This window comes from Garra rufa, chromosome 11 (genome assembly GCF_049309525.1).
Source record: "Garra rufa chromosome 11, GarRuf1.0, whole genome shotgun sequence".
Taxonomy (NCBI): domain Eukaryota; kingdom Metazoa; phylum Chordata; class Actinopteri; order Cypriniformes; family Cyprinidae; genus Garra; species Garra rufa.
In genome coordinates this window covers 19,758,884-19,786,083 of record NC_133371.1, presented here as the reverse complement: position 1 = coordinate 19,786,083, position 27,200 = coordinate 19,758,884, and the positions used below count along the sequence as shown (strand labels likewise).

The following is a 27,200-nucleotide window of genomic DNA, read 5'->3' as shown; positions in this document are numbered from 1 at the left end:
CAATAATGCGTTACTTACACACTATTGTTCTGTTTAAATACTGTGCAGTTGCTTTGACACAATCTGTATTGTTAAAAGCGCTATATAAATAAAGGTGACTTGACTTGACTTGACAAACACGCACACACATCCCACACATACACATATGCAACACAAAGCCAGGAAGATGTTCTAACATCTCCTTTCCCAACCTATGATCACATCAGAGCACAGGATGTCCCAAAGCCCCTCAAATGAGCAACCAAGGACGGCAGCATGAGAATCATACACACATGCTCTTCCTGACAGGACACACACTTCACGACCAGTTGCAGGGTTTTCTCGATTTTCCAGCAATCCAGAGGATGCAGCTCAGAACCATCTGTGCTGGAACCCAGCATGACCTCTGGTTCACAATCTCACAATAGACCACAGAAAGACAAAACTTGAATGCTAAATCTGGAAGTGATGTCAGTCAGGTTGTTAGCACAAGAGCCCTGACCCCAGGACCTTCCTACAGGTGTTTGGAGCCCTATCAGCTTTACAGGGACAAGAGTTAACCAATGCAGTCCAAATGAACAGGACTAAAAATACATTTGTAAAAGAGGCAACTATTAAACACATATTCAGCAGCAAAATCAATGTTTTTGCAAGAAACATACATCTATTTCTGTTCTTGGGGGTTTAAACAGTTACTGAAAGCGAATTTCAGCTGCTGTGTCAGCGTGTTTATTTTTGTGTGGCAAAATCCATTTTTGTTTTTTACTTATTAAAGTCTTTCTGTCCACAGCAATACAAGGTACCACAGCAAAGGAATCTGAGTTATCCAAGCAATCCATCACACAATCCAATCCACACACACACTCACATGGACACATATGCAGCAGGGCATTTCAGGGATGCTTAGCACTTTTGCTCTGGTGCAGAATTCAAGGCAACTGTGCATGTTCATCTGTGCATTTGTGCAGGCCCAGTATCTGTTCAAAGCACACTTCTTTGTCATTTTTCAGTTTAGGAATCACAGAGGACCAGAATGAAAGTTCTATTTTGTGCACTGTATATTCAACCAGATTAAGGGACAACATTGATGACATCAATATCACATCAACCAATTCCTTCTCACAGATTAGATGATAGTTACATAAAGATGAAAGGACAAAATAACTAACTCTTGAATGTACTTGTTTTCAGGTTTCCATCAATGAGTATTTGTGTTTGTTTATTTAAAACGAAAAGCTTGATGATGCTTATTATGCCAGTAAAAGAGGAAAGCAATTACAACACAGCTCAATATGTCTGTCTGTGGTTTGCTGGGCCTAATTTATAGTTAATCAACATCATACTTCTGAGTGGGTGAGACTCCTTGCTTTTTAGGATGTAAGAGTCAGTTCTTCAGAAGCACAGCTTGAGTTAAATGACCCTCATTGTCAAAAATCCCGCCAAACCAGTTCTTTAGAAGAAAAGTTTGATCCACTGACAAGAAATCATTCAGGCGGGGAGTAGCTGTTGTGTCTGAAAAATGGTCAGTGGGATGGTTGTTTTTATTTTACAACCTTAAAGAGCAGGTCATATGGGTTTTCTAAAAATATATTTTTGCAGTTTGTAATGTAGCTATCCTTCAATGTAAACAGTCTGCAAAGCTGTTAATCAAAGAAGTGCACTGTTTCTCAAAAGAAAGAGTTAATTTTGAATCGCCCTAATGAGTCGTCATATTTTTTAATCTGCCTGTTACTGATCTATGTCACTAGGTAACATATTAGCATAATCCTCGCCTGCCCGCGAAATACGAACAGTCTGACCTGCCTTATTGCTGAAAGATGATGATATGAAGAATCAGTACTTAAAATTTAATTTTTCCATGATACCACAACAATACAATTTGAACCTTTTGTTGTGCTCATAATTTTACAGAGGACTTCTTCTCTAATTTTGGAGAATTCAATGCCGGATTCGCTAAACGCAACGCTTGCCCATGACAGATAAGTCCGTACCTTCTTTTATTGGACCAACAAGCGTCTCCGAACCACAACCTGTAAGTACGATTGATACGTTATGTGTACATTTTCAATTGAGTGCTCAAAATAGTTTTTTGTTCTAATAGGTGATGTTTACCTAGAGCAGCTTTAGGTTTTCAGGTAAACCACAATATTACTGTCTTACTGAAATAGTCTTGATAATTCGCTGTGAACCCACTTTTCCTAAGAATGTGTTAATTTATGTAGACTGTTGTTGTTCTAATTACTTCTTTTAATAATAAAGAATGTAGTGTAGCAATTATAATCATTGTGAAATTGCTGTTTATTTTGCTGTGCTGGCAGTTTTAGGGTTAATAAAGGGAGCATGTGATACAGCTGTTCTGAGTTCTAATTAAAAGTTAAGACACAGAGCGTCTTTTGTCTGTCATTCTTCAGAGATTACAGTAGACATAGTTTGGTTTACTGTATTCTTTCATCAGTTAGTCATGTTAGCACATGGCTAATGTATCCACCATTATTGTTTTGTGAATTGTTTACAGTTTAGCAGCTAAACTTTAGCTATGGACATGATTTGCTTGCATTGTATACGAAAAGACCAATCAAAAAAACTTGTGGAAGGGAGGGTTTTACAGACAGAACTGCTTGAACAAACCATCTCGAAATCATTGTGAAATGATTCTAATATTAAATGTATATTCTGACAAAATTGCAATGTTTTCTGACCTTAGATGAATTTAAACCTGTTGTAGGGGACTCCAACACAATATTACGATACTTTAAAATACTATATGACCTGTTCTTTAAAGGCAGATATGGACAGAGAAAGAGACAAAATCATGTAGTGAGGAAAACTGACTAAACTGAAGTAGCAAGAATCATTGGGTAATTCTCAGAAAACGTTGTAATACCCCCTCCCTCCCATTTCAAACATGATGGACGAACTTCCAAGGAATTATATTTTCCTAACTTAGGCCTAAGGGCTTTAATCATCACAATCCTAAATACGTGGTAGCAATAATTATTTATCATTACTAACCTTATATCACTACAGTAATTTAAGTATCTTATTATTGCTTAGTTTCGGCATGACAAAAATGTATTTATCTTGCACTAATGATTCATGCCAACATTTTTTACAGTACATTCAATATTTTGAGGTTGAGTTTCAGGGAAATTAGCAGATATTTAAAAAAAAAGATGTACACACAATGACACATGATTACTAGAAATTCACTAGAAAGTAGTTAATTCTCTAAGCAAGGCATTAGCTAACAACACAGTGTTGTTGCATCCCCTAGGACATACAGTGCTCTCCATAAGTATTGAAACAGTAAAGACAAAATTGCTTTGTTTTGAGATTGATTTGAGTATTCTAAGACTGTACATTTTTTGCCCTGATAAACTACTTGACTGAACTGGCATGGTGTTTTGGGTCTTTGTCCTGATGCAATGAAAATCTAATATGATGATTTGCTGTTCAAGAAACATTTTAATTATTAACATTAATGTTTAAGTACATTATTTTTATGATTATTTTATGAATAGAAAAATCCAAAGATCAGCATTTGTCTGAAATTAAAAGCTTTTGTAACATTATACACTATACCATAGGGCTGCTCGATTTTGGCAAAAATCATAATTATTTTTTCACGATTATTTTGGTCATGATTGTAATCATGATTATTTCACACGATTATGACTGGGTCCAAAACTTTATATTAGTGATTAATTTAAAGGTAGCAATACAGCAGAAAAAAAAACAACTAAAAAAAAAAAACTGAATACTTTTATGCAAGTCTAAAGTAGTCTAACAGCCTACTACAGAAATTGAATGTAATTATTTGAACGTAAAATAAAACAGCGTCTTCACTGTAACAGTTAAACATGCTTTGTTTCTTAATAAAATTACAAAAGTCCTTCATTCAAGAGCAGTGAGAGATTTTTGTCTTTGTATTTTTACGTTTTATTAATAATGAGCACAGAGACGGCAGAAGGAAAATTAGTTGCTTAGTGCCACACGGATCCAATATACTGTTACACGTATTTTCATTCTCAACTGTTTAGGTTTACATGAATAATCACCAAGCGCCTCATTTTGAAATATTTTTTTGCGTGTATTTGACCGTTTAGGTGCACACCTTGAGTTAAAAGATAACTTTACATGTCCGTGTTCTGCTCCGTCTCTGAGCACATACACAGAACAGCGCAGGTTTTCTTACTTACTTAATTTTTAAAAACACGACATCAAAGAAACAGTAATAAATCAAGCACGTCCTGTTTTATGAAAGTCACGTTACATGATATTGCTGATTTGCATGTGAAATTAGTAGGGGTGTAACGATATTACAAACCGAACCGAAATATCGCGATACACCAACCGCGATACGTATCGCGAAACTCTCGTGGCGTACCGCGGTACTCTCACGCCCCCTGCTGCCCATTGTTGAGGTTGACGTCACTTGTCTCTAACTAATTTAACCAATTTAAACATCTTTATTTTATCACATTTGATTAAACTGTATTAGTAATGATGAGCTTTTGTTCTAAATTTTGTTCCGAATATTATATTCTAAAGTTAGTATTTTCCAAGTGCATGTCATGTCATGTGACTTGAGTGAGCGATCACACTCGGTTACTACTCAGGGCTCGACATTAACGCTTGTCCGGGACAAGTGGATTTTGTGAAAGGGCAAGTGAAAGGGGATTTTACTTGCCCGACCGGACAAGTAACCTGATTAAAACATCAATTACAAACAATAACTAGCGCAGCAACGAAACTTTGGTGAGCATAATTCTGATTTTATTACTTAAGATGACTGAAAACGGACAGTATCAAGCTCAATCTGACTCACAGAAAATCAACACTAATAGGCTCAACAGCATACACAAAGAAACAAGCATGAACAACCATACTACGGTAGGAAAGCACCATTACGATTGCAAACGTGAGTGACATTGATTTTATACAACAGTAGTTCAATAAACTAGTAGTTAATATTAACTGACTTACATTTTAGACACATCATTAACCATTTTTGCAAACGAAAATAGTTCTAAGCAACAGCAGAACCTCTCCGTGAATCTCCGAGCAACACAGCGGTGTTTTAGTACTGAATGATTTAGCATTTTTTTAATGAATCGAGTCAGTGAACGAACTGGTTGAATCCATCTATGGTTGAATCCGTGACTCGCTCATTAAGACAGTGACTACTGCCACCTATTGGTGGTTCGATTTTATATTTAAAGGTATTGCATTTTTCCAATATTTTAGATTTATGTTTAAAAAAAAGTATAACATTAATCTTATTACATTATTTATGTATTTGCAATTTTACTGTGTAAATGCATTTTTTGGAACCTCTTATCTTCATTAAACAGTCTAAGTAAATACAGTTAAATGTCAATTTCATTGCAGGCCCGGTTTTTCCTGTGCAATGGAAAGATGGAGTTTGTTGATACTGATTTAATTTGTGCAACCATACAGAGTCTAATTATTCTAATTTGATGTATTGATAAAATTTAAGAATTTGATGTGAATGATGACACATACAGTTAGTAAGGTTAGGAAAATAAAGTTAAAAAGTGTCCTAGAAATCAATTTAAGGCAAATATCACAAATATTCAGATTAAAGTAAGACCTGTGGCGGGAGGGACGAACGACAGACACAGTGGGTGTGGCGTCAGGCCTCGGAGAGGCTTTTATTAAACAGAAAATAAAGGAAAGTGTCCAAAAGGGAAATAAAAGTGTCCAAATAAAAGGGGATCTGGTGTCCTCGTTGTGAAGGGGGTTCCGTGAAGGAGGGCAGTGTTCAGTAGGGAAGGGTCCAGGCAAGGGGCGGAGTCCGGCGGCCGCACGCGCTCCCCGCTTCGGTCCGGAGCGCGAGGGGCGGCGGCATCTCTAGCAGCGGCGTCCTCGCTCTGCTTCCACGGCACATCCAGGGGGAAAGTAACGGCCCGGCATCCTGGCCCGTCAGCCGTCGCGGGTGCGGTCATCGTCCGGACCGCGGGTCCGGCAGCTCGTCATCGTGGCGGCGTCGGTTTCCCTCTACGCACCCTTCCTGGACCCACGAGGACACCAGCGTGCATGCACGGGGGAAGAGACCGGTCTCCCGAGGAGAGGCGCGCTCGGGATTTAAACAGCGGCGGTGATGAGGCTTCATTTACATCAGGTGTCCCCATCACACGCCGCCAGCCCGAGCCGATTACACGCCCCTCCTCTCCCCTACACACCCACTCCCGTCGGGAGCCTGGAGAAGGGCGGCGAATACGGGACGGGGTGGTGATGAAAATTAGGGGGGCGGGCAGACGCCTCGCCACATTCCCCCCCCCCAAGCGACATCCCCGTCCTAAGGTCGCCGCCCACGCAGGAGTGCTACCTTCCTCATCCAGGCTCCAGCGGTCGGAGTGGGCGGGGATTCCTCTCCAAGGCAACGCTCCCTCTCGCCGCGCACCGGAACAGGGACAGAAAAACCGGTATTAGTCGACAGCCTCAACCAACCGCAGGATAAGTGACTAACTGAAACATCACTTACCCTTCTTGCGGCTGGGAGGCCGTCTCCGTCGTTCCTCCGTCCCTGTCCGGGTTTTCACGAACTTTTGCGAGCGAGAGGGGATGACGTCATCAGGTGTTGCCCACTGCGCTGTCTAAGCCCCGCCTTGCCCGCATTCTCCACCACTGTGGCGGGAGGGACGAACGACAGACACAGTGGGTGTGGCGTCAGGCCTCGGAGAGGCTTTTATTAAACAGAAAATAAAGGAAAGTGTCCAAAAGGGAAATAAAAGTGTCCAAATAAAAGGGGATCTGGTGTCCTCGTTGTGAAGGGGGTTCCGTGAAGGAGGGCAGTGTTCAGTAGGGAAGGGTCCAGGCAAGGGGCGGAGTCCGGCGGCCGCACGCGCTCCCCGCTTCGGTCCGGAGCGCGAGGGGCGGCGGCATCTCTAGCAGCGGCGTCCTCGCTCTGCTTCCACGGCACATCCAGGGGGAAAGTAACGGCCCGGCATCCTGGCCCGTCAGCCGTCGCGGGTGCGGTCATCGTCCGGACCGCGGGTCCGGCAGCTCGTCATCGTGGCGGCGTCGGTTTCCCTCTACGCACCCTTCCTGGACCCACGAGGACACCAGCGTGCATGCACGGGGGAAGAGACCGGTCTCCCGAGGAGAGGCGCGCTCGGGATTTAAACAGCGGCGGTGATGAGGCTTCATTTACATCAGGTGTCCCCATCACACGCCGCCAGCCCGAGCCGATTACACGCCCCTCCTCTCCCCTACACACCCACTCCCGTCGGGAGCCTGGAGAAGGGCGGCGAATACGGGACGGGGTGGTGATGAAAATTAGGGGGGCGGGCAGACGCCTCGCCACAGACCTTATAGAGTAGTGATGAGACTGTTGCTTCAGAATGGATTAATTTACAGCAAAAAAGGCATTTTTTTGCCCCGGACAAGTACATTTTTCACTCGGACAAGTGAATGTCTAATTTTCACTAACTTACTCAGGTATCCTGACTGTACTAAAATGGTTTGGCAAAGTTTAGAAAGAAAAAGTTTAGTTGTTCTTGTTATTAAGTGAATCTATTGTTCCTTAGCATTGCTGTTAAGATGACATCAACCCTAACCCCACAGCAAACAGAAACCGAACCAAACCGAACCGTGGCTCCAAAACCGTGAACCGAACCGAACCCTGCCTTTGGTGTATCGTTACACCCCTAGAAATTAGGCTTTTATGGAGGAGCGAAATTGCACCACTGGTTAGGGGGGTGGAATTACTGCATTTTCATGATCGTTTGAAGTAGAAATCGAAATCGAAACCGAATTTTGATTAATTGCACAGCCCTACTATACCATTTCTTTGAAAAAAAAAAAACTTTTTGTTACTGTGCTAGTGACAGATATGCATTGTTGAGATGAGCTGATTTTCTATCTGAGTTAGTGTTGGCTGCAAATAAAGTCATAATAGTGGATGATTTTAACATCTATGTTGATAATGAAAAGGATGCATTAGGAACAGCATTTATAGACATTCTGAACTTTATTGGGGTTAGACAACATGAGTCAAGACCTACTCCTCCGACTATTAAATTCTGCACAACACATTTCACAAAGGTAAAATGTGTTCTGAGAGGTCTAAAGTCTTACTGGTAGCTAAGACACCTGAGCATGTATACAAACTATAACCATATGTTTTTCAGCTCAAACTAGGGCTGGGCGGTATGACTGTATATATCATTACCGCGGAATGAAATGTGTACCGTAAAATAATTTTTTATTCCGTGTATACAGCAAAATGTAAATAAGTGGGCGTGGCCAACTCACGTGCAGCACGTGTGAGGCTGAGACTGGTCAAACCGTTGAATGCAAGACTGAAGGATACGCAGGGAGGTTGTAAAAACATGGAAAAGGAGAAACGAACAGACGAGGAGGGCTCAAAAGAAAATCCTTAGCAGGAGGAGGAACTCGTCATTAAAAGAGGTGCAACATCTGTTGTGTGGACTTGGTTCGGTTTTGCAAAATCTGACAACGAGCAGAAAAAGGTGATTTGCAAACTGTGTCATGCTAATGTACTCACTAGCAGCGGTAGCACAAGCAATCTGTTTCACCACCTTTTGTTTACTATATTTATAAGGTTAAAAATAAAATACAAAATAATCAAATAAGATCAAGTCCTTTTCTTTTCTTAAATATTCAAGCTTATTTATTATATAAAGTCCTTTTGTACATTTTCTGGAATAACTACCTATATTAAAAAAAACTATATCGTGAAAGATATCATTACCGTGAAATAACATTTTGGTCATACCGCCCAGTCCTAGCTTAAACCGTATTTTAGTTAGACTAAGAATCCCACAACCCCTCTCTAACACAACAGGTTTTGAAGCTTAGACAGTATGATTTAAAAGCAATTATCCCACGAGTTCATTATGTTTTACTGGAGAAGTGCTCACTTCCAGATGTCTTTAAATGAGTAAGTGTACATGCAAATGAGCCTGACCCATTTTCATGCTCCTCTTTATTGAGTCTGCTGAAAGACACCCCTCCACCGTGTATAGCTAGTGAATATTTAATCCATCGATGTGAACGCTGGGTGGTTTTTGCTGTAATTCCACCCTGCTGGACTTTGATTGCAGAGTTTGGATGGGCACTGGCCATAGCTGTGAACAGCTCTGAGGGATATTTGTGAAGTCTGTCATCAACATCAGAGGTCTGAACGAGGACATCTCTCTAACACCCAAACAGCTGTATGTTAAGCTAAAACAAGTTCAAAAAAAGAGTAGCATGACGTAACTCACATAAGGCATGTGGAACAGCAGCACTCAGCCCATATATATATGTTGCTGAGCAGCAGGCAAAGAAAATTTTATCATGTGACAAACATTCTTGCCCAATTTACCTTATTCAATCTTTACCAATCCAGAATCTACTATTTTTCCCCATTGCATATGAAAGCACAAAACAGAGCTGTATTAGTGTGGGATGAGCGTGTGCTCTCATAAATGAGACTCTCCAGCTGGATTAGACAGCACACTAAACTAAGTAAGTGAAACCATTTCTTGTAATACAGCTCTGTGCTCCTCACAGGGGTCAGCGGGGGTAGATCCTGTCTGCAGGGCATTACAGCTCAACAGAACATTTGTTCATGAGTGTGAGCACTAGGAATTAGGGCCATACGAGTGTCGGGATGTGGCATGGACAACACTGACGGGAAGTACATATGCACATTAACATAATACACAGGCAAACACAAGTTTTGTCATTTCATTCCTCTTCATCTTCACTGACTAGATGGGTGAAGGTTTGGGATAGTGTCTACTTAAAAAAAAAAAAAACGGTCCCAAAGGCAGAAAGAAGGGGGTTGGCTAATGCTTCAGTGTGGAACTATGATTATACAATGATGGATATATTTTAAACAGAGGTTTCCGATCCTGAACGTGAATTTAGATATCTAGTTACGAATTATCAGTAATGTGCCATATTTTAAAGTGAAAAAGTATATTTAAACAGACATCTGCACTCATTATGCCAATCTAGCCACAAACATTTTCTTTGACTAAAATAAGCATTGGAAAACTGAAAATACAAAACATATTAAAACATTTTCATGACTTCAAAATTGTTAAATGATGTAAGATTAAAAAAGGTGACAAATGAATTTAAATTTTTGGTACAAGGTAAAAAGCTTACTCAATGGCATTAAACATGAAAATGCTGCTAGATGCCACAAACAATACTAAAAAAATGTAAAGGATACTTGATAGCTCATTCAATTTGGTGACAATCACAGTGTGAAAACTACATAAAATAAATTTCACTAAAAAGGCAAAAGAAAGTACTGTAGAATAATAACTACATTAGAACTTCAAACTGCTGTTAGTTCCTGCCTGTGTTTTTTATATCAGCATTTCTGCTGTATCACCATATAAACTGAACTTTGGTCAGAGCTACTTACCACTCAATTCAATAAATTTTATAACATAAAAGTTTAAATACAGTTTGCGTTAATTATCACAGCTGAGCCAAAAGCTTCCCAAACCTGCCATTCACACAAAACCCCCTAAAGTCCAGCCCTCTCTATCAACAATCGTCAAACGTTGCCCAAGTCATCTAATCACATGACATTTGAGCAATGATGACATTAGAAAGTAGGCGGCCGTTATGCCTTTAAACAAAACATGCTACAGATAAAAAATTGAAAATGGCCAGGAGCAAGATAAAGTAACAGGTTCCAAGAAGGTGCATTCAGAGCAAAAGACTGTTGAAACAGCAAATAGCATCTGTCTTTGCAAATGTAATGGTGTCAAGTTTCAGCTTCCTTTATTACCCGAAGCATTAGGCAGACGTGGTGAAATTTAGCTTGGTGTACCAAAGTTTCAAAAGTGGTGTAAAAAGTAGGGCTGGGCGATATGGAGCAAAAAATATATCTCGATATATTTTGCTATATCTCGATATACGATATATATCTCGATATCTTTACAGGATAAATAACCCCCCAAAAACTACTGCAAAAACAAATATTCCAAATTTCAAAGTCTTTTTTTATTTAAACTCAGAGGTAGGCAGTTCAGAACAAAGTTCTTCTGCGAATTTTCTTTTAAAAATCCCTGTATACATATTAGAGCTGCACAATTCTGAATAAAATGAGAATCGAGATTTGTGGCTTAGAATAAAGATCACGATTCTGGAAAACTTTATTTTAAAGATTTACCCCTGAACATTAAGTTATCAAACAGCAGTAACAAAGCAGTAAAATAAGACATAATAAACTTGGCTTTAAATTTAAAGAAATTTAATGAAAAATAATGTAATAATGTAATGAAAAAAACACCATTAAACATAAAAAAATAAACATACAAAGTTATTATGTCAGAGAAAAGCGATTTAAAGATTCTTAGCTAAAAACACTTGCCTGTCAACATTTTATGGCTATACCCGTCCTCTCTGTGGGATGCCCAAATTTACTTAACCATTTTACAAATAAATCCTAATCTAATCATGACAAACCATATAACGTTGGAAAGGTCTAAGGCTCCTAAATAGATATTTGACATTTTGTGTTACAAATTGAAGAGTGCACCTTAAAAATCTACTTCATAACAGGAGTTCTGACCTTTTTCACAGACATCCTTGTTGCCTTTTTCCCTATTACACTTTAGAAATAATAAGAAATGATATATCAGATGAAAACTTAAAATTTCAAAATTCATAATTTGAAAGCCATTTAAAATCAGACATTGCATTAACATGGACAATGTACATCAAAATCATATTACAAAATGTTTTTGCCCATGAATTATAAAGATTTAAGTTTCAATTCTTCATTTTCACGTCTCTGTTCAAAAATGGGAGTAACAGTTAAGGGGTTAATGGATCGTCATGCTCATTTATGGTTCCATTGCTGTGCCGGACCATAAATCTGTCACGATCAAAGTACTACTCTTTTAATTTTCAAAGTGCAAATAGAGACCGAATTTTTCAAGCATGATACAGAGCTATCTACACAGCTACATAAGTTATTATAGCCCAAATACTAATAACAGCCTAGATATTTTATGTAGCCTAATTTGCGTGCATTGGGGAGTCGCTCTCTAAACGCAGGGTATTAAAATTGCTTTTGAATGCGCGTGCGTGTTTACTTTTGGTTTCGTTTTAACGATCGCGCGAAAATCTCGGTTCGTGGTGCTAGAAGCTCCATATAATGGAGCCAGTTGTCCTTTTTTTTGCGACGAGTTCTGTAGCCTCCGGGCTGGTTGCGGGCGCCGCCATGTTGAATGAGACGACAGGCGAGGGGAGGGGGAACAAAAGCAAGGAGGCGGGGGCGAGCACAGCACAGAGAAGGCAAACAAGTAAAGTGGCGAAAATTAAATATAAACATTATATCGATATATACGATATGTCAAAATTCATATCGAGTTTAAAAAAATTATCTCGATATATTTTAAATATCGAGATATCGCCCACCCCTAGTAAAAAGGACAATAAACTAAAAACTAGGGCTGTAACGATACGCGATATGAAACCGAAATCGCGACACTCAGATCCACGATCCTGTGTCGCGGTGTAATAAGGGAGAATCGCGACACACATCGTGACTACCTTTCCAATCATGTGACGCCTGCCTGCAAAAGTTGAGCTAGTTGAAGAAGAATGTGAGGAAACATGGCAACCAACCCAGAGATTGCGGACCCTCCCTCCTCATTTAAGTCAGCAGTATGGCAACATTTCGGAGCTGTATGATCCATAAAATACGGAGAAAGGCTATTAATAAAGAAAAAAAATCCAAAAAAATGCGTGTAGTAGGCCTATAGCCTGCGCAGTAAAAATACAATTATGTGTAAAATGTCATAGTAAACCGTGTCTGACATGACAACCACGCTAGTCATTGTCCCATAAAATGACAAATAGCAAATAACACATATAGTATTTTCATTACGTTTCATTTATTTTGTTTTTGTAAAGTAAAATGAGACCTTGTTGTTTGCAATACGTTTACCCCGAGACCGCGTCGCGAACACCAGCTCGACCGCAAAACACTTTCACTATGAGAGAAAGTGGCAGCCACGCAGAGATTCCACCACTGTCTTCAGACAGAGCGCGAACACAGGCACGGGACCGTTTGAGAGCAGCGTCAGCGTGTACCGGATTGAGTCCAAAGAGCAAATACCCGTGCATGTCACCCGCACTGCACCTAACAGATAAATATTACTCCACCCATTGCGTCAGTTATAGCGGTTCACCCGTCAGATAGGACTCTGTTTCGCACACTCATAGAATCTTGCATCGCTAGCAGGTTTAAAGAATTTGACATCTTGACAATTTTATCACTATCATGTTAAATTAAAAAAAAAATTCAGTGACAGACAGACCTTATCAGTTGTTAATTTTAATACAGAAGGTTTTTATTAAACCTTAAAATGTGACCTTGTATGTAAAACTAAGAAAGCTATTGATTTTTTTTTTTTTAAATAAATCTGTTGTTTGATTTTCAGTTTCATGTTTTTATTTTTGTTCAAAATATCGTGATACGTATCGTATCGTGAACCCAATATTGGGATACGTACCGTATCGTGACCTAGGCATATCGTTACACCCCTACTAAAAACACCTGCTGATTTACCAGCAGGTGTTGGAAATAATTAATACCAACACGTCAAAATCTAAATCAAAATTTTCATATACATGCAATCTTCAATTTCCCTTGAGCACTTTAAGAAGCTCCAGTAAATATGAGGTAATCTAGCATGCCAGGACAAGACCTAATACCTAACCAGCCAAAATTAGCAGCTCATGTTAATATATGTCAGCACACTTAGGTTCCCAAAATCAGGTTCCCGTATATCAGCATTATATCAAAAAACTGTCAGATCTAAAAGAGATGTCGGTAACACTTTCTATGAAGCCCGTATTTATAATACATTATAAGGGTATTCTTAAGGCATTATAATGAATGCATAATGCATTATAAAAAACCTTATAATATGTTATATCATCTCATGAGTATTCATAAAAACAGTTTTAATGTATTATAATTTTTACTTATTTGTGGTTATAGCTTTTAAGAGTATGATTACCTCCTCATAGTTATAACGTATTATAAGTCTCATATCTTGCCATTTTACTCATGTCACTTTACTTAAAGCATACAAAGACCACTTATAAGTAATTATAATAATATTTCCCAAAGAACCCCTAAGATCAGGCATCAGATCAGATGAATGTGTAATGACACATTTGTTTTATCAGTTTGATTATTTTGATGATACCCTTTAGACAGCTTTTGATAAGTAACTCTGCAACTCCATGTCAGCTAGCAGTAATTATCATTAGTAGTATGCAAAATATATGCTAACACTAAATTTAGATGTTTCCCCAAAAGATAAACTATTATATTATATTATATGTAACTTTGCAAGTACATGAACCTTCTTCCTAGCCTAACCTTAACCTAAGTCTACTAATACTCTAAAGAGTGTTAGTTGAAATGTAGTTGGAAAGTTTAAGCTTATAGTACATAGATTAAGTGGACCATCAAAATAAAATGTAATATAATGTAAAAAATAAATGTAACATGATATAGTCCATTATAAATTAAGTAGATTTAATATGGCGTCGATTGAGTGTTATAAATAATCATAATCTTAAAAGTTATAACCTCAAATACTCAAGTATTATAATGTATTATAATTGTTGTTACGATTATTCATGAGATGGTATAACATATTAAAAGTTTTTTTATAATGCATTATGCATTCATTATAATGCCTTAGAAATACCCTTATAATGTATTATAAATACGGGCTTCATAGAAAGTGTTACCGAGATGTCTATCAGCAAACTTCACAAATTTATCTCAGGTGAGGCTTCAGTCTAGAAAAGCTCTTACTTTTTGCTGGCCTCGCAAACATCTGCAATATTGGAGAAGAGATGGTGATGGTCTGTTTTGTTAATGGTGTCGCTGAGCTCGTTTGAGTTCTTGAAGAGGCGGACGAGAATCTCCAGACTGTGTAAGTAGCTGTGCTCTGATGAAATGACCTCAAATATGGCCTGAGGGAAAATAAATGTCATTTAGACTTTGCATTTCAACTGTCCAGTTTCAATTACTGCAGCCATTTCTGAGAATCTCTCCTAGCAGCATAATAACAGATGACAGCTGTCAATGAAGCTGACAGCTGACAATGAAGAACAGAAGAACAACAATTATCCAGCATTAACAAGATGTTATATAACAATTCATTTTTCTTTAATGTCACTTTTCATAAATTTAATGCATTCTTGCTAAATGAAAGTATTAATTTCTAAAAATGAAATCTTACTGACCCCAAACTTTGGGTCTGGCTTGGATCTTTTATTATATGTTTGTTTTGGTTTGGTTTGGTTTGTTTTCCAAGTTCCTTTAAGATCATCCTTTATCAGTGTTTGGTGCAAATACGACTTGTGTAATTGAATGCAAAACCAATAGAAAAAGTTCAGGGATACGCCTGTGCAAAGTCAGATTTTTAATGGTTGATTCAAACTGGCAAGTGACAGGCTCCAGTGAAGCAGCAGAGAATGCAAACTGAAATATAATGTATTTTAAAGTATAATGTCTCTTTGATTATGAGCAAGACCAAAAAAAGAGAGAAAGAGAAAGTCAGCAAGGCAGACATATGGAACCTTACCTCTTGTCTCTTTCGTTCTTCTTGACTTAACACCTCACACTTTCCACTTTTTTTAACCTGCAATACAGAGTTGAGAAAAAGCACCTCACTTAGTAATAAAAATGAATTATACATAAAGGACACCTTTCAGAATGCATTACACTAAATGCCAGATTTACTAAACAGGGCAAATTAACGTGACACTGCAATCCCATAATAGTGCAGATGATAGTGGAAAGTTCTGCGGGTGATTTACTGACAGTGCCTAAGTTAAATACCACAGATGCAGCCAGATCATTTCCACAATGACTAATGCAATCTACCAAGACCAAAGCAAATTAGGGTCACAAACAAGCAAAGATGATAATAATCACCTGCAGGTAATCTACTAACAACACAGGACAAACTGGGTTAAGACATGATTTTTGGCCATAAATAATGGAGCAAATTCTAGTAAACCTTAGTAAATGACCTTGCATAATTTGTTTAAATACTCTGTTCCCAAACATTTTTGCATCTGAAAAAGTTTTACATGCGTGTCATTAGCAAATCCTGACAGTAATATTTTAATAGTATCAACAAAGGTCAAAATCAATGGAAACTTTTATTTCAACTGACAGCATGTTATTAAATAAATGAATCGAACTAAAGCCTGAGTTTATCCTTCAGATATTTAAAATAACCAACAACAACATCTTTAAATGTTAGTAGTAATCGATAGCACCGATGCAGCCCTGTCTCCCACAGACTAACTTTTCGAGCTTGGATTCATCTGAGGGTACAAAAGATGCTTAAAATGAACATCAAATGAACTAATGTCTGGACCAAAAGCTGTATAAACTGTCTCTCAGTGTCTTAATTCACAACAAACAGCCTCTTCTGTAAGCAGACTGCCACTATTCTAGTGCACAGTTCTCTGAAATGGACAAAAAAATCATGTATATATGTATTCTGTGTATGAAGCAAATCTTTAAAGCATTTCAGAATGTGCTTGTATGCATTGTGTCTGAATACTATTCAGTAACAGTATGTGAGGCATGTGTGTGTTGGTGTAGGATTAGTGTAATGCTAATCAAATACAACATATTGACTGTGTATGGAGCTTGCATTTGTCGATTACAGTTAAACCAGTTGACCTTACCGCGTTTTCTCCTACAAGACCACAAAACACCTGAGGCACATTCTGATAATTCTTACCCAGGTCAGAAAAACAAGGTAATAAAGGCACAGCAGTGCGCAGGCCAAGGAAAAGTAAATCTACGCTAAGGAAAACCTTCTTGGGTCCTCTTGAAAAAAATAAAACACACCCACAGACTGGGGATACAATTTGGGAAACTGGCTTGAATGACCAAATGACCAAAGTCCACCTGCAATACAAGCCTGCAGGGGAAAAAACTAGCCAATCTATTTGACTCTAATATTGAACCTTATGTCACACATTCTCTCGCTCAGCTGCTCCCATTAGGGGTCACCACAGAAGAATTATCCACACAGCCATTTAATATATTTTACCGTTCTACCAGAGATTACAGAAACAAATAAGATGTATTTTTCTGACATAAAAAAGAAAAGCCATTTTGAGATTAGAGAGCAAACATGAAGGACAAATAGTTAACTGGGACAGTGAGAGACAGAACTAGGAGTGGTGAAACGTCTGATAACAACTCCACCCAGAGTACTCTCGTCCAGGTTCCTGTACAAAGCTGCCAGGGGCACTAAAATAAGTAAATGAGGTGACGTAACCTCAAAATGTGTACCTTCCTGTGTCTAAACACCTCTCCGAATTCCTGGAGGGAATTGAAAGAAACCTAGTAAAACCGAAATTAAAAGCTGCAGAAGACTGGGGTTTTACCAGCAGTTTTCCAGGCAATATGGAGGGCAGAGAACAGCAGAGAAGTCTTATGACTGTTACATCATCCAGCTAAGTCACCAAGTCTTTTTAACACATTTGCAGTTTCACAATCCCAAGCCACCATAACTCTTTAAACACTCCACATACTGCTGAAACTATGGCTTTATTCTGTGTAGACTTAAGAGTAGAATTATATCGTCCAATGGCTAAAACCCTCTCTACAGATAGTAATGACTCTGGTATCTTAAAATGTTAAATGCAACAAGATTTTGACTTTTTTTTAAGAACATAGTAGTGTAGACTAGCTATTTTATTGTTCTTCAGAGTATTTTTATTATTATTATTATTATTATTATTATTAAGAATCTGCTGTCTACATACAGTACCTGCAGAATTAAAAGGCAAGTCGATATACTGGTCATATTTTTTTCCAAGCACATTTTACCAATTCCAAACCACATAAATCTTATTAACTACTATTGATTTATAAGTGATATATAACTGCAGGAAGTGAAAACTTATTATATTCAGGTGTGCATACATACTAGGCATGTTTTCTTTTACAGATAAAATGAGCCAAATAAGATATTTTAATTCAGACTTAAAGTCCAAAATTATTAAATGCTTATAAGAAGAATGTAATACTAATGCAATAATAGAATTTATATATATATTTTTTTATTATTTTTTTTTTAAGAAGATACATTCATAAGTGATATCAATTGAAAGCTTAACTAAACTTATTATATGATAGAACTTTAACATTTAGAACTAAACCGTGGCAACGATTAATGAATGAAAATATAGAAATGCATATTTGTCATATTGAAATAATTAATGTGTTTGAGACATTATTGGTTATTTAATGTTTCTGTAGAAAAATACTAACAATAATACTAATAAAATAATAGAAAAACTATTATTGCTAATAATAATGATAATGATAATAATAATAATAATAATAATAATAATAATAATAATAATAACTAGATAAAAAAGTTCGTCGAGACAAACTTTAAGTTGGCTTGAGAAAGCTTTGCCTTAAAGTTTAAAGAAGTTTTGAAAGCTTTAAGCAGTTTGATTAGTTTTTAAAGTTTAAAGATAGAAAAAGTTTGAAAAGATTTAAGTTTGAAGGTTTTCAGTCTGAAGTAGTTTTAAGTTTAAAGTAGTTTTAAAGCTTAAACGGATAGACAGATTTATAGATGGATAGATTTATAGACAGATAGATTTATAGACAGATTAATAGACAGATTTATAGATAGACAGATTTATAGATAGATTTATAGATAGATAGATTTATAGACAGATAGATTTATAGACAGATTAATAGACAGATTTATAGATAGATTAATAGATATATAGATTTATAGACAGATAGATTTATAGACAGATTTATAGATAGATAGATTAATAGATATAGATTTATAGATAGACAGATTTATAGATAGATAGATTAATAGATATAGATTTATAGATAGACAGATTAATAGATAGATATATTAATAGATATAGATTTATAGATAGACAGATTAAAAGATAGACAGATTTATAGATAGATAGATTAATAGATAGATTTATAGATAGATTAATAGATGGATAGATTTATAGATAGACAAGCATGACTAACAAGTTACTAGCATGATCCTAGCACGACTAGCAAGTCACTAGCATGATTTTAGCATGACTAGCAAGTCGCTAGCATGATTTTAACATGATTAGCAAGTCGGTAGCATGATTTTAGCATGACAAGCAAATCGCTAGCATGATTTTAACATGATTAGCAAGTCGGTAGCATGATTTTAGCATGACAAGCAAGTCGCTAGCATGATTTTAACATGATTAGCAAGTCGCTAGCATGATTTTAGCATGACTAGCAAGTCACTAGCATGATTTTAACAAATCGCTAGCATGATTTTAGCATGACAAGCAAGTCGCTAGCATGATTTTAGCATGATTAGCAAGTCACTAGCATGATTTTAGCATTACTAGAAAGTCGCTAGCATGATTTTAGCATGTCGCTATCATGATTTTAGCATGAAAAGCAAGTCGCTAGCATGATTTTAGTATGATTAGCAAAGTCACTAGCATGATTTTAGCATGACTAGCAAGTCCCTAGCATGATTTTAGCCTGACTAGCAAAGTCGCTAGCATGATTTTATCATTACTAGCAAGTCACTAGCATGATTTTAGCATTACTAGCAAGTCGCTAACATGATTTTAGCAAGACTAGCAAGTCGCTAGCATGATTTTAACATGATTAGCAAGTCACTACCATGATTTTAGCATGACTAGCAAGTCACTAGCATGATTTTAGCATGACTAGCAAGACGCTAGCACGAATTAAGCATGATTAGCAAGTTGCTAGCATGATTTTAGCATGACTAGCAAGTCGCTAGCAAGGTTTTAGCAAGTCGCTAGCATGATTTTAGCATGACTAGCAAGTCGCTAACATGAATTTAGCATGACTAGCAAGTCGCTAACATGAATTTAGCATGACTAGCAAGTCACTAGCATGATTTTAGCATGATTAGCATATTGTTAGCATGATTAAGATGGAGAGATAGAAAGATAGATAGATTAATAGATGGATAGATTTATAGATAGACAGATTTATAGATAGATAGATTTATAGATAGATTTATAGATAGATTAATAGATAGATTTATAGATAGACAGATTTATAGATGGATAGATTTATAGATAGATAGATTAATAGATAGATTTATAGATAGATAGATTAATGGATAGACAGATTAATAGACAGATTTATAGATAGACAGATTTATAGATGGATAGATTTATAGATAGATAGATTTATAGATAGACAGATTGATAGACAGATTAATAGATAGATAGATTTATAGATAGATATAGATAGATAGATAGATAGATAGATAGATAGATAGATAGATAGATAGATAGATAGATAGATAGATAGATAGATAGATAGATAGATAGATAGATAGATAGATAGATAGATAGATAGATGAGTTTAAATGAGTTTGATCGGATTAGAAATAGTAGATAGAAGGGAAGCCTGATTTGAGTCTCAAAGGATTCTGGCAGTTTAAATTTGAATTTTGACAGTTGGAGTTTGAACATTCCGTCAATGTAAGTCAATGAGATTTTATTCCCAGTTTTAATCGGGATTTTTAGGAAAACCGTAAGTCCGATCAGTTAGAAAAGATATAGCAACTCGAGTTAGACCAGTATGAAGATCTGGGCTGAGTTTGGAGTTTGTAGAGTTAAAGCTCTAGGAAGAGTAGCAGTCAGAAAATTTTGGTCTCAGAAGAAGAAGAAGAGGAAGAAAAATAATAAGTTTAAATAGAATATCAGTAAGTTGGCTTTCTCAAGCCAACTTAATAAAACATAGGGGTGTTGTAGGGCTCATGACAAGCTGCTGGGCTCTTGAATATTAATCACACTGACTGCACAAACTGATTTGCTGAAAGAAAACAAGAACAATAGTAAATGCCACTGCCGATTACTCATTAGCTTCAAATATACTCAAACCCTTCTGCTTGGTCTTACATGCTTCATTGTTGTGCGAGCAGCTAATATAATTGGTGTCATTTTGTACGTAAAAACAAGAATACCATTTACATTTAGCGTGTCAATTTAATGCGATATGTTAGATTCTCCGCATGCATTGTGAGAGAAAGAGACAGAGTGCTATCAGCACTCTCGGTTGTGATTCAAGCACCTAAATACTAGAGATTATGTCACGCCAAAGAGAATGCTGTAAATTCACTGATATCAATGGGAATAGGGCTAGGTAAAGAAAGAAGGGAGGGAAGAGGGAGAGGAGACAGGAGAGTTTACTTTTGTTTACATTTAGAATGACTTGTAATAAGCCATGATAAATGAGCTTTAGTAATACACATTCTTTCCTGTCAAACACTCAGTCAGAGTGCTTAAGTGTAAGCACTCTAAAATGATATTTACATGTTTACTGATCTCTGCTGACGATTAATGGTCACACTGACATGTAAGTAAACAAAGAAAATATTTCTGTTTTTTTTCCTTCACAACGCCCAGTTTAGGAAAGCCTGATGTTTAATGCACTTCATGCTGTTAATAGTAAAAATAAAACATATATTGTTTTTCTTTGTTTTAGTTTTATATCAGTACATGTGGTACATAATAATTCTATTTAAAGGAACCGTATGTAGGATTGTGGCCAAAACTGGTACTGCAATCACTTTCAAAATACTGTAGAATGGTGTATGCCAGCTAAGCTGCAGGATCCAGCAGGAACGTAGGCTGCTACAAGGAGCTTCCAATGGCAAGTGACGAGTCCTACACAGTAATTTTTTTCTTCTGTTAATTATGTTTATGCTTCACGAGAGATGTTTTGCGAAGTAATTATGTATCGCAAAAATTTACTAATGTACTGTAATACCACATTTCAGTCGGAACATAGATTGTTTTCATACCCTGCTAGTGGTGCAATATAAAGCTTTTTATGAACGCATTTAGCACTGGCGACTGTGGAAAATCCACTGTGTACGGAAGCAAAGTTAGCCAAACATAGATGAATCTTACCTGTCCAGGAGAAAATCAGCAACGATGGCGTCTGTCTTCAAATTCTTATCTGTTTTCAGCCGTCTGCATCTTTCAAAGGCATCTCCTATACAAATCCTTGTGTTATTTCGGACTTTGTCACAACCTATTTCGGATTCATAACGAGGCTTTTAGGTTTCGTAACGTTATACATGTTTTATCCGACACATTCGTAACTGCAGCTGAGCTGGCAACCCGGAGGACGAAACTCTACTGATTTCGTGATTAGTAGATAGCTGGAGGGTGGAGCCTCAGACCAAAACACAAAATGACAACAATAACATCAGTCGTGGGCTGCAACTCTCACTTTTAAATGACAATATCCTGGCAGGACCACTGTTGTCAGTGATATAAGTATTTGAAATGAACATGATTTCTTAATATCTAGTGACATGTCAGGGCCATTTTATGATTAACTGAAATAAATTTCTTACATACAGTTCCTTTAAATCTAAGTGATACACGTGTTAGGGAAAAATAATCTCAAAGTAATCAAAACGTTGCCATATTATATTACCTACAATGTTTAATGTAATGGATTATGTTACTAACTACAATTTTCGTCAAGTAATTTGTAAGTAATTGACTATAATTTTTAAGTAATCTACCCAGCACTGCTCACACTGTAGAGGTTTGAGTAAACACATTTGAGCACATTTCCATACACGATACCATATCTTACTGTATGTCCATTAATTAATGTGAATAAAAGCCTAAATTAAATCTGTTCATCATACAAAGTCATTGTGTCTTTTCAGAAGACTTGAACTAATCATTTGGATTACGTTTTTTTGTCTTTATGAAGCATCAAAGTTTTGGTAGTATGAAGTTTCAATTGAGGGACAGAAATATTTCATCTTTCATTAAAAAAATATGTCTACTTGTGTGTTAATGATGTTCTATAGGTCTGGAAATAAATAAGGGTGAGTAAGTAATGTGTGCCTAAATTTATTATAGTTTAACTAAATTTAAACACAACTAATTGACAATAAAAACACATGATGGTTCAAGTGTATATAGTTGTACTAATGTTGGTATGAATCTAAATTCTTATCTGCACTTGTATGTGTTTGTTTATGTGATGGTGTTTTTACAGATGGATACATCTGCGTCACCCTACTTTAAAACCACATACCCTCCTGCCAAAACCGACAGCACACCACACAACCTCTCTACTCCATCCTTATACACTTTCCCTTTTGTACACTTTGTCCTTTTTTATGTCACTCCACATTCTTTCAGTTGTTGATTTTTTTGGATTGTTTTCCTAGAAAAATATTTTCTGCTTTGCCTCTTACACTTTTAATTTTTACTTATTTCTTTCTTTCTAGCATTCCTCATTCTTTTGCTCCTTCTTTTTGCAGGTTGTCATTGGTTCTTAGTAATCTAGAGTGATCCAGTTTGCTTCTCTCTCAATCTTAGCTGCATCAGAACATTCCTGATTAAAAATACCAGGATATTAGTAAGCAAATGCACTGAGGAACTAAACGTCTAGATGGAAAATAGGATTAAAGCTATCCAAACTTGATTACGTAATTCCATAACTGAAGTCACTACACTACCATCTACATTTTTTTCACATTTTTCCATAGGGAAGAATTCTCCAGTATTTGCCAAGGAACTGGCACACTGCCTGACCATTTCCCAAAAGGCAAGCTTATCCCAGCCCACTCTCCTTCTCTTTCCCTCCCACATTTGGATAAAAACCACCTGCTTTCATTCTCTCATTTTCTGTGAAGCAAAACTGGAGCTAGGACACCCAGCAAAACTGAGTCGGATGACATTCCTTACAATATCAGCATTCCTGAGTGCTGATAGTGTGTTGCAGTTCAAAACTCAAAAATGTTGAAAGGTGTGAGATCCTCACCACACTGAGTTGACTCCAGGAAGTGCGGATGGGTTTGTATTGGACCACAATCCCTTCATCTGGCTGAGGTTGTTTGGGTTCAGTGTCCTCATCGGAATCATTGTGAAGGGCTTTCTCTTGGTAATTCTGGTACAGAACTTCTTCCTCTAAAAAAAAAAACAACAACACAGAGAAACTGTGTCTATGACAACATTCATAAAAATGATCACCTGATGGAACAGTCTGAAGTACACATTTCACAAATTTAACATACATGTGGCCAGTTTGACTTAAGTAGTATAACATCGCCAACACTAAAACTGCCTGATTAGCTGATAATTGATAAGCCATTAGCAAAAACATCTTAGGAGAACAGTCAAACATTTAGGAGCACATTAATGCATCCTCTTTCATGTCACATCTTTGTTTCTTTTTTAGTTCTTTATTAAAACAAATTCAGTTAGAATAATAAGACAAAATCGGACTGTTACCACTTAAATTACTGGCACTATAATCTGTAATTTCAAAAATACATGTATCTGACAAGCTGCTGAGGGACAAAATGCAGCTCACATTTACCCGTTTCAACGTGTAAGCAAAAATACACAAAACCACAATTATCTCTGAAGTGTAGTCCATCGCACACAACACTTTTTTGTTTGAGGATGTTCACCTAAGTCACTGTTGAGTGTTCTCTGTATAAATAACACACAGAAAGGTCTGGAGGATGACCAATGCTTACCCTCACTGTCAAATGTCCGCTGAGTCGGGAGGCCTTTCTTCCTCTCCACATTCTGCAGGAAGCACAGATGATTGATTAGTTGTGTTTGACAAATTGAATTTTTTACGAACCAGTGGTCCTTAAAACATATACTTTAATTAATAAAGCAATTAATTAAATAAATATACAGTATACACCCTTTTACATACACCTGTTCAACTGCTTGTTAACGCAAATTTCTAATCAGCCAATTACATAGCTGTAACAATGGATTTAGGCATGTAAACATGTTAAAGACAAATTACAGAAGTTCAAACCAAGGATCAGAAGGGCGAAGAAAATTGATTTAAGTGATTATGAACATGGCATGGCTGTTGGTGCCAGAGCTACTCGGATTTTCATGGACAACTAACAGGCTTACTACAGAGAATGGTCCAAAGAGGAGAAAATACAGAGAGAGTGGCAGTTCTGTGGAAGCTAATATGCCAAGTGGATGCCAGAGGCCAAAAAAGAATGGCTAGACTGGTTTAAGCTGATAGAAAGGCAACAGTAAATCAAATAAAAACTTGTTACAATCGAGGTATGCAGAAGAACGTACAACACGTCGAGCCTTGAAACAGATGGGCTACAGCAACAGAAGATGACACCGGGTGTTAGCAGTAAACACTCAAGCTGGATTTGGTGCACACAGGGATACAAAAGTACCATATGTGTAAAATGACTGATACTGGTGTATCTTCAATGCTAGGGGCCTATTTTTCTGCTGGAGTTCCTAGACATCATGTTCAGATACATGGCATAATGGATTGTATCAAAACAGCAACATAAAATCCAAGCCTGCTAGAAATCACATAACGGGCAAGGTTGGCTCTTCCAACAAGACAATCATCCAAAAACAAAACAAAAATGAATTATCTAGCACAAAAGCTATGGCCATCCCAGTTCCCTGATCTGAACCCTATAGAAATTAGTAGGGTGAAATAAAGAGGAGAAGCACCAACATGGAGCTGGGAATCTAAAGGATTTGGAGAGATTCTAGATAATAGAAATGGTCTGTTATCTCATGTTTAACCACTACAGAGACATCATAGCCATTAGCCAGTGGCAGGAATGAGTAAAATAAATCATTTTTACTCAACATTTAGGGTTCAACCCACCTTGCTCCTGGATGGACTTATGCAGGAAAGTCTCTCCTCAGCGACTCCTTTCAGCACAGGCTGGGACAGTCGTTTTGCCTTTGGGTCTAACGATGTCACATCTATATCTACACCACTGACCATTGCTCGGCGATAAGATTTGGAGCGCTGACCTCTTGTCAGCAGTCCTGCGTTCTCATCTCCATCAAGCTCATCCTCCTTATTGGTGGAGAAAGAAGATCCAGTCTCAAACATGCTTCGTGGTCGAAAGGCACTTTTACCAGTGTCCAAAAACTTCTGAGAGGGCTTGCTGAGGCGCGTATCAGAGACCAGACCCCTGGGGATGATCTGCTGGGTGCCAATCTTCTGCGCTGCGGGACTATGGGTGCTCAGTATGATTGGGGAAGATGGTTGCTTGCCCTCTGAGCCCTGAGGTGACTCTGAACTCTGCCTTTGCCACATGATGCCCCCTGGCCTCTCCGCAGGTGATGGGGTGCGGGGTGTGGGGGGGTCTGAGGGCAGGCTAAGGTTGGAGGAGATGGAGGGAATGCTGGAGGTGGAACTGTAAGATGGGGAGCTGCGGAGGCCGACAGGAGACCCATTGGCATCCTGCGACTGGAGTGGAGGTGAACGTGTGAAGTTCTGAGGTGATACATTATGTTTTGGTGAAACAGTGTCCGGCGCTGGAGAAACATTCCCAAAAACAATCTGGTCTTTTTGAGAGGTGAGAGTGAACTGACTGGAGAGACGTTTGAGGGGCTCTGTTATGTCATGCCAAACACTGAGTCCATTTCCATTCTTGGTGGGCAGCATTGGTGTTTTAGGGGAAGAAGTAGCCTCCTCATTCTTTTCATTGTCCGATTTAGTGAACTTTGACAGCGAAAACCGTCCATTAGATAAATATCCAATACTGATGCTCCGAACAACCCTAGTCTTCTTTGTGGGTTTGTTAAGAGTGTGTTTCAGCACTGCAGTGTTTGATGAAGTGGTGCTAATCTTCTCAGCTGGTTGAGTAAGAGTGAAAGTGCACCTATCATCCACAGGAAAGTCTGTCATGAGAACTCCATCTATTTGGTAACTGAGAGGTCTGGGCTTGGGCTTCATGTCATTTTCATTCCGTCTTTTCCAGAGAGGAGTGATATTGTTATTCGAGAGATCCACTTCATTGCCAAGATCCATAATGGGTCCATTCATATCACTCAGCAATCATTATGACCCTTGTATGAACCAAATGAGAGAGGGAAAAATTAAAGGAGTGGAAGTTGAACTGTGCCCTGTAACTACAGTATACTAATCACTTAATAACGTAAACTTTTTGACTTTAAGATTTAAATTAATAGTTCAATTAAACAAATAAGCATATGCTGATTCTGATATATTTCCAAAGCTATATGTCTTTCTTGAAAGGAACTAAATTACCGTAAAATTTACTTCGTATTGAGGACAAGTGATGGTAAAGATGTCAAACACTGACAGCATAATATGTGCTTTTTTCGTTCCATAGCAG

At 37.6% G+C, this 27,200-nt stretch overlaps 1 protein-coding gene across 1 annotated transcript in view; it reads right to left on the bottom strand.

Moving 5' to 3' along the window:
- Positions 1–27,200, bottom strand: part of LOC141345150 (rho guanine nucleotide exchange factor 26-like) — a 60,865-nt gene that overhangs the window by 33,139 nt on the left and 526 nt on the right. Inside the window, exons 2-6 of the mRNA XM_073850022.1 lie at positions 25,715–26,910; positions 24,579–24,630; positions 23,858–24,003; positions 15,597–15,653; positions 14,822–14,982 (exon numbers count right to left, since the gene is read on the bottom strand). Coding sequence (XP_073706123.1) covers positions 14,822–14,982; positions 15,597–15,653; positions 23,858–24,003; positions 24,579–24,630; positions 25,715–26,887 — 1,589 coding nt within the window. The 5' untranslated portion in view covers positions 26,888–26,910. The remainder of the gene's footprint in view (positions 1–14,821; positions 14,983–15,596; positions 15,654–23,857; positions 24,004–24,578; positions 24,631–25,714; positions 26,911–27,200) is intronic.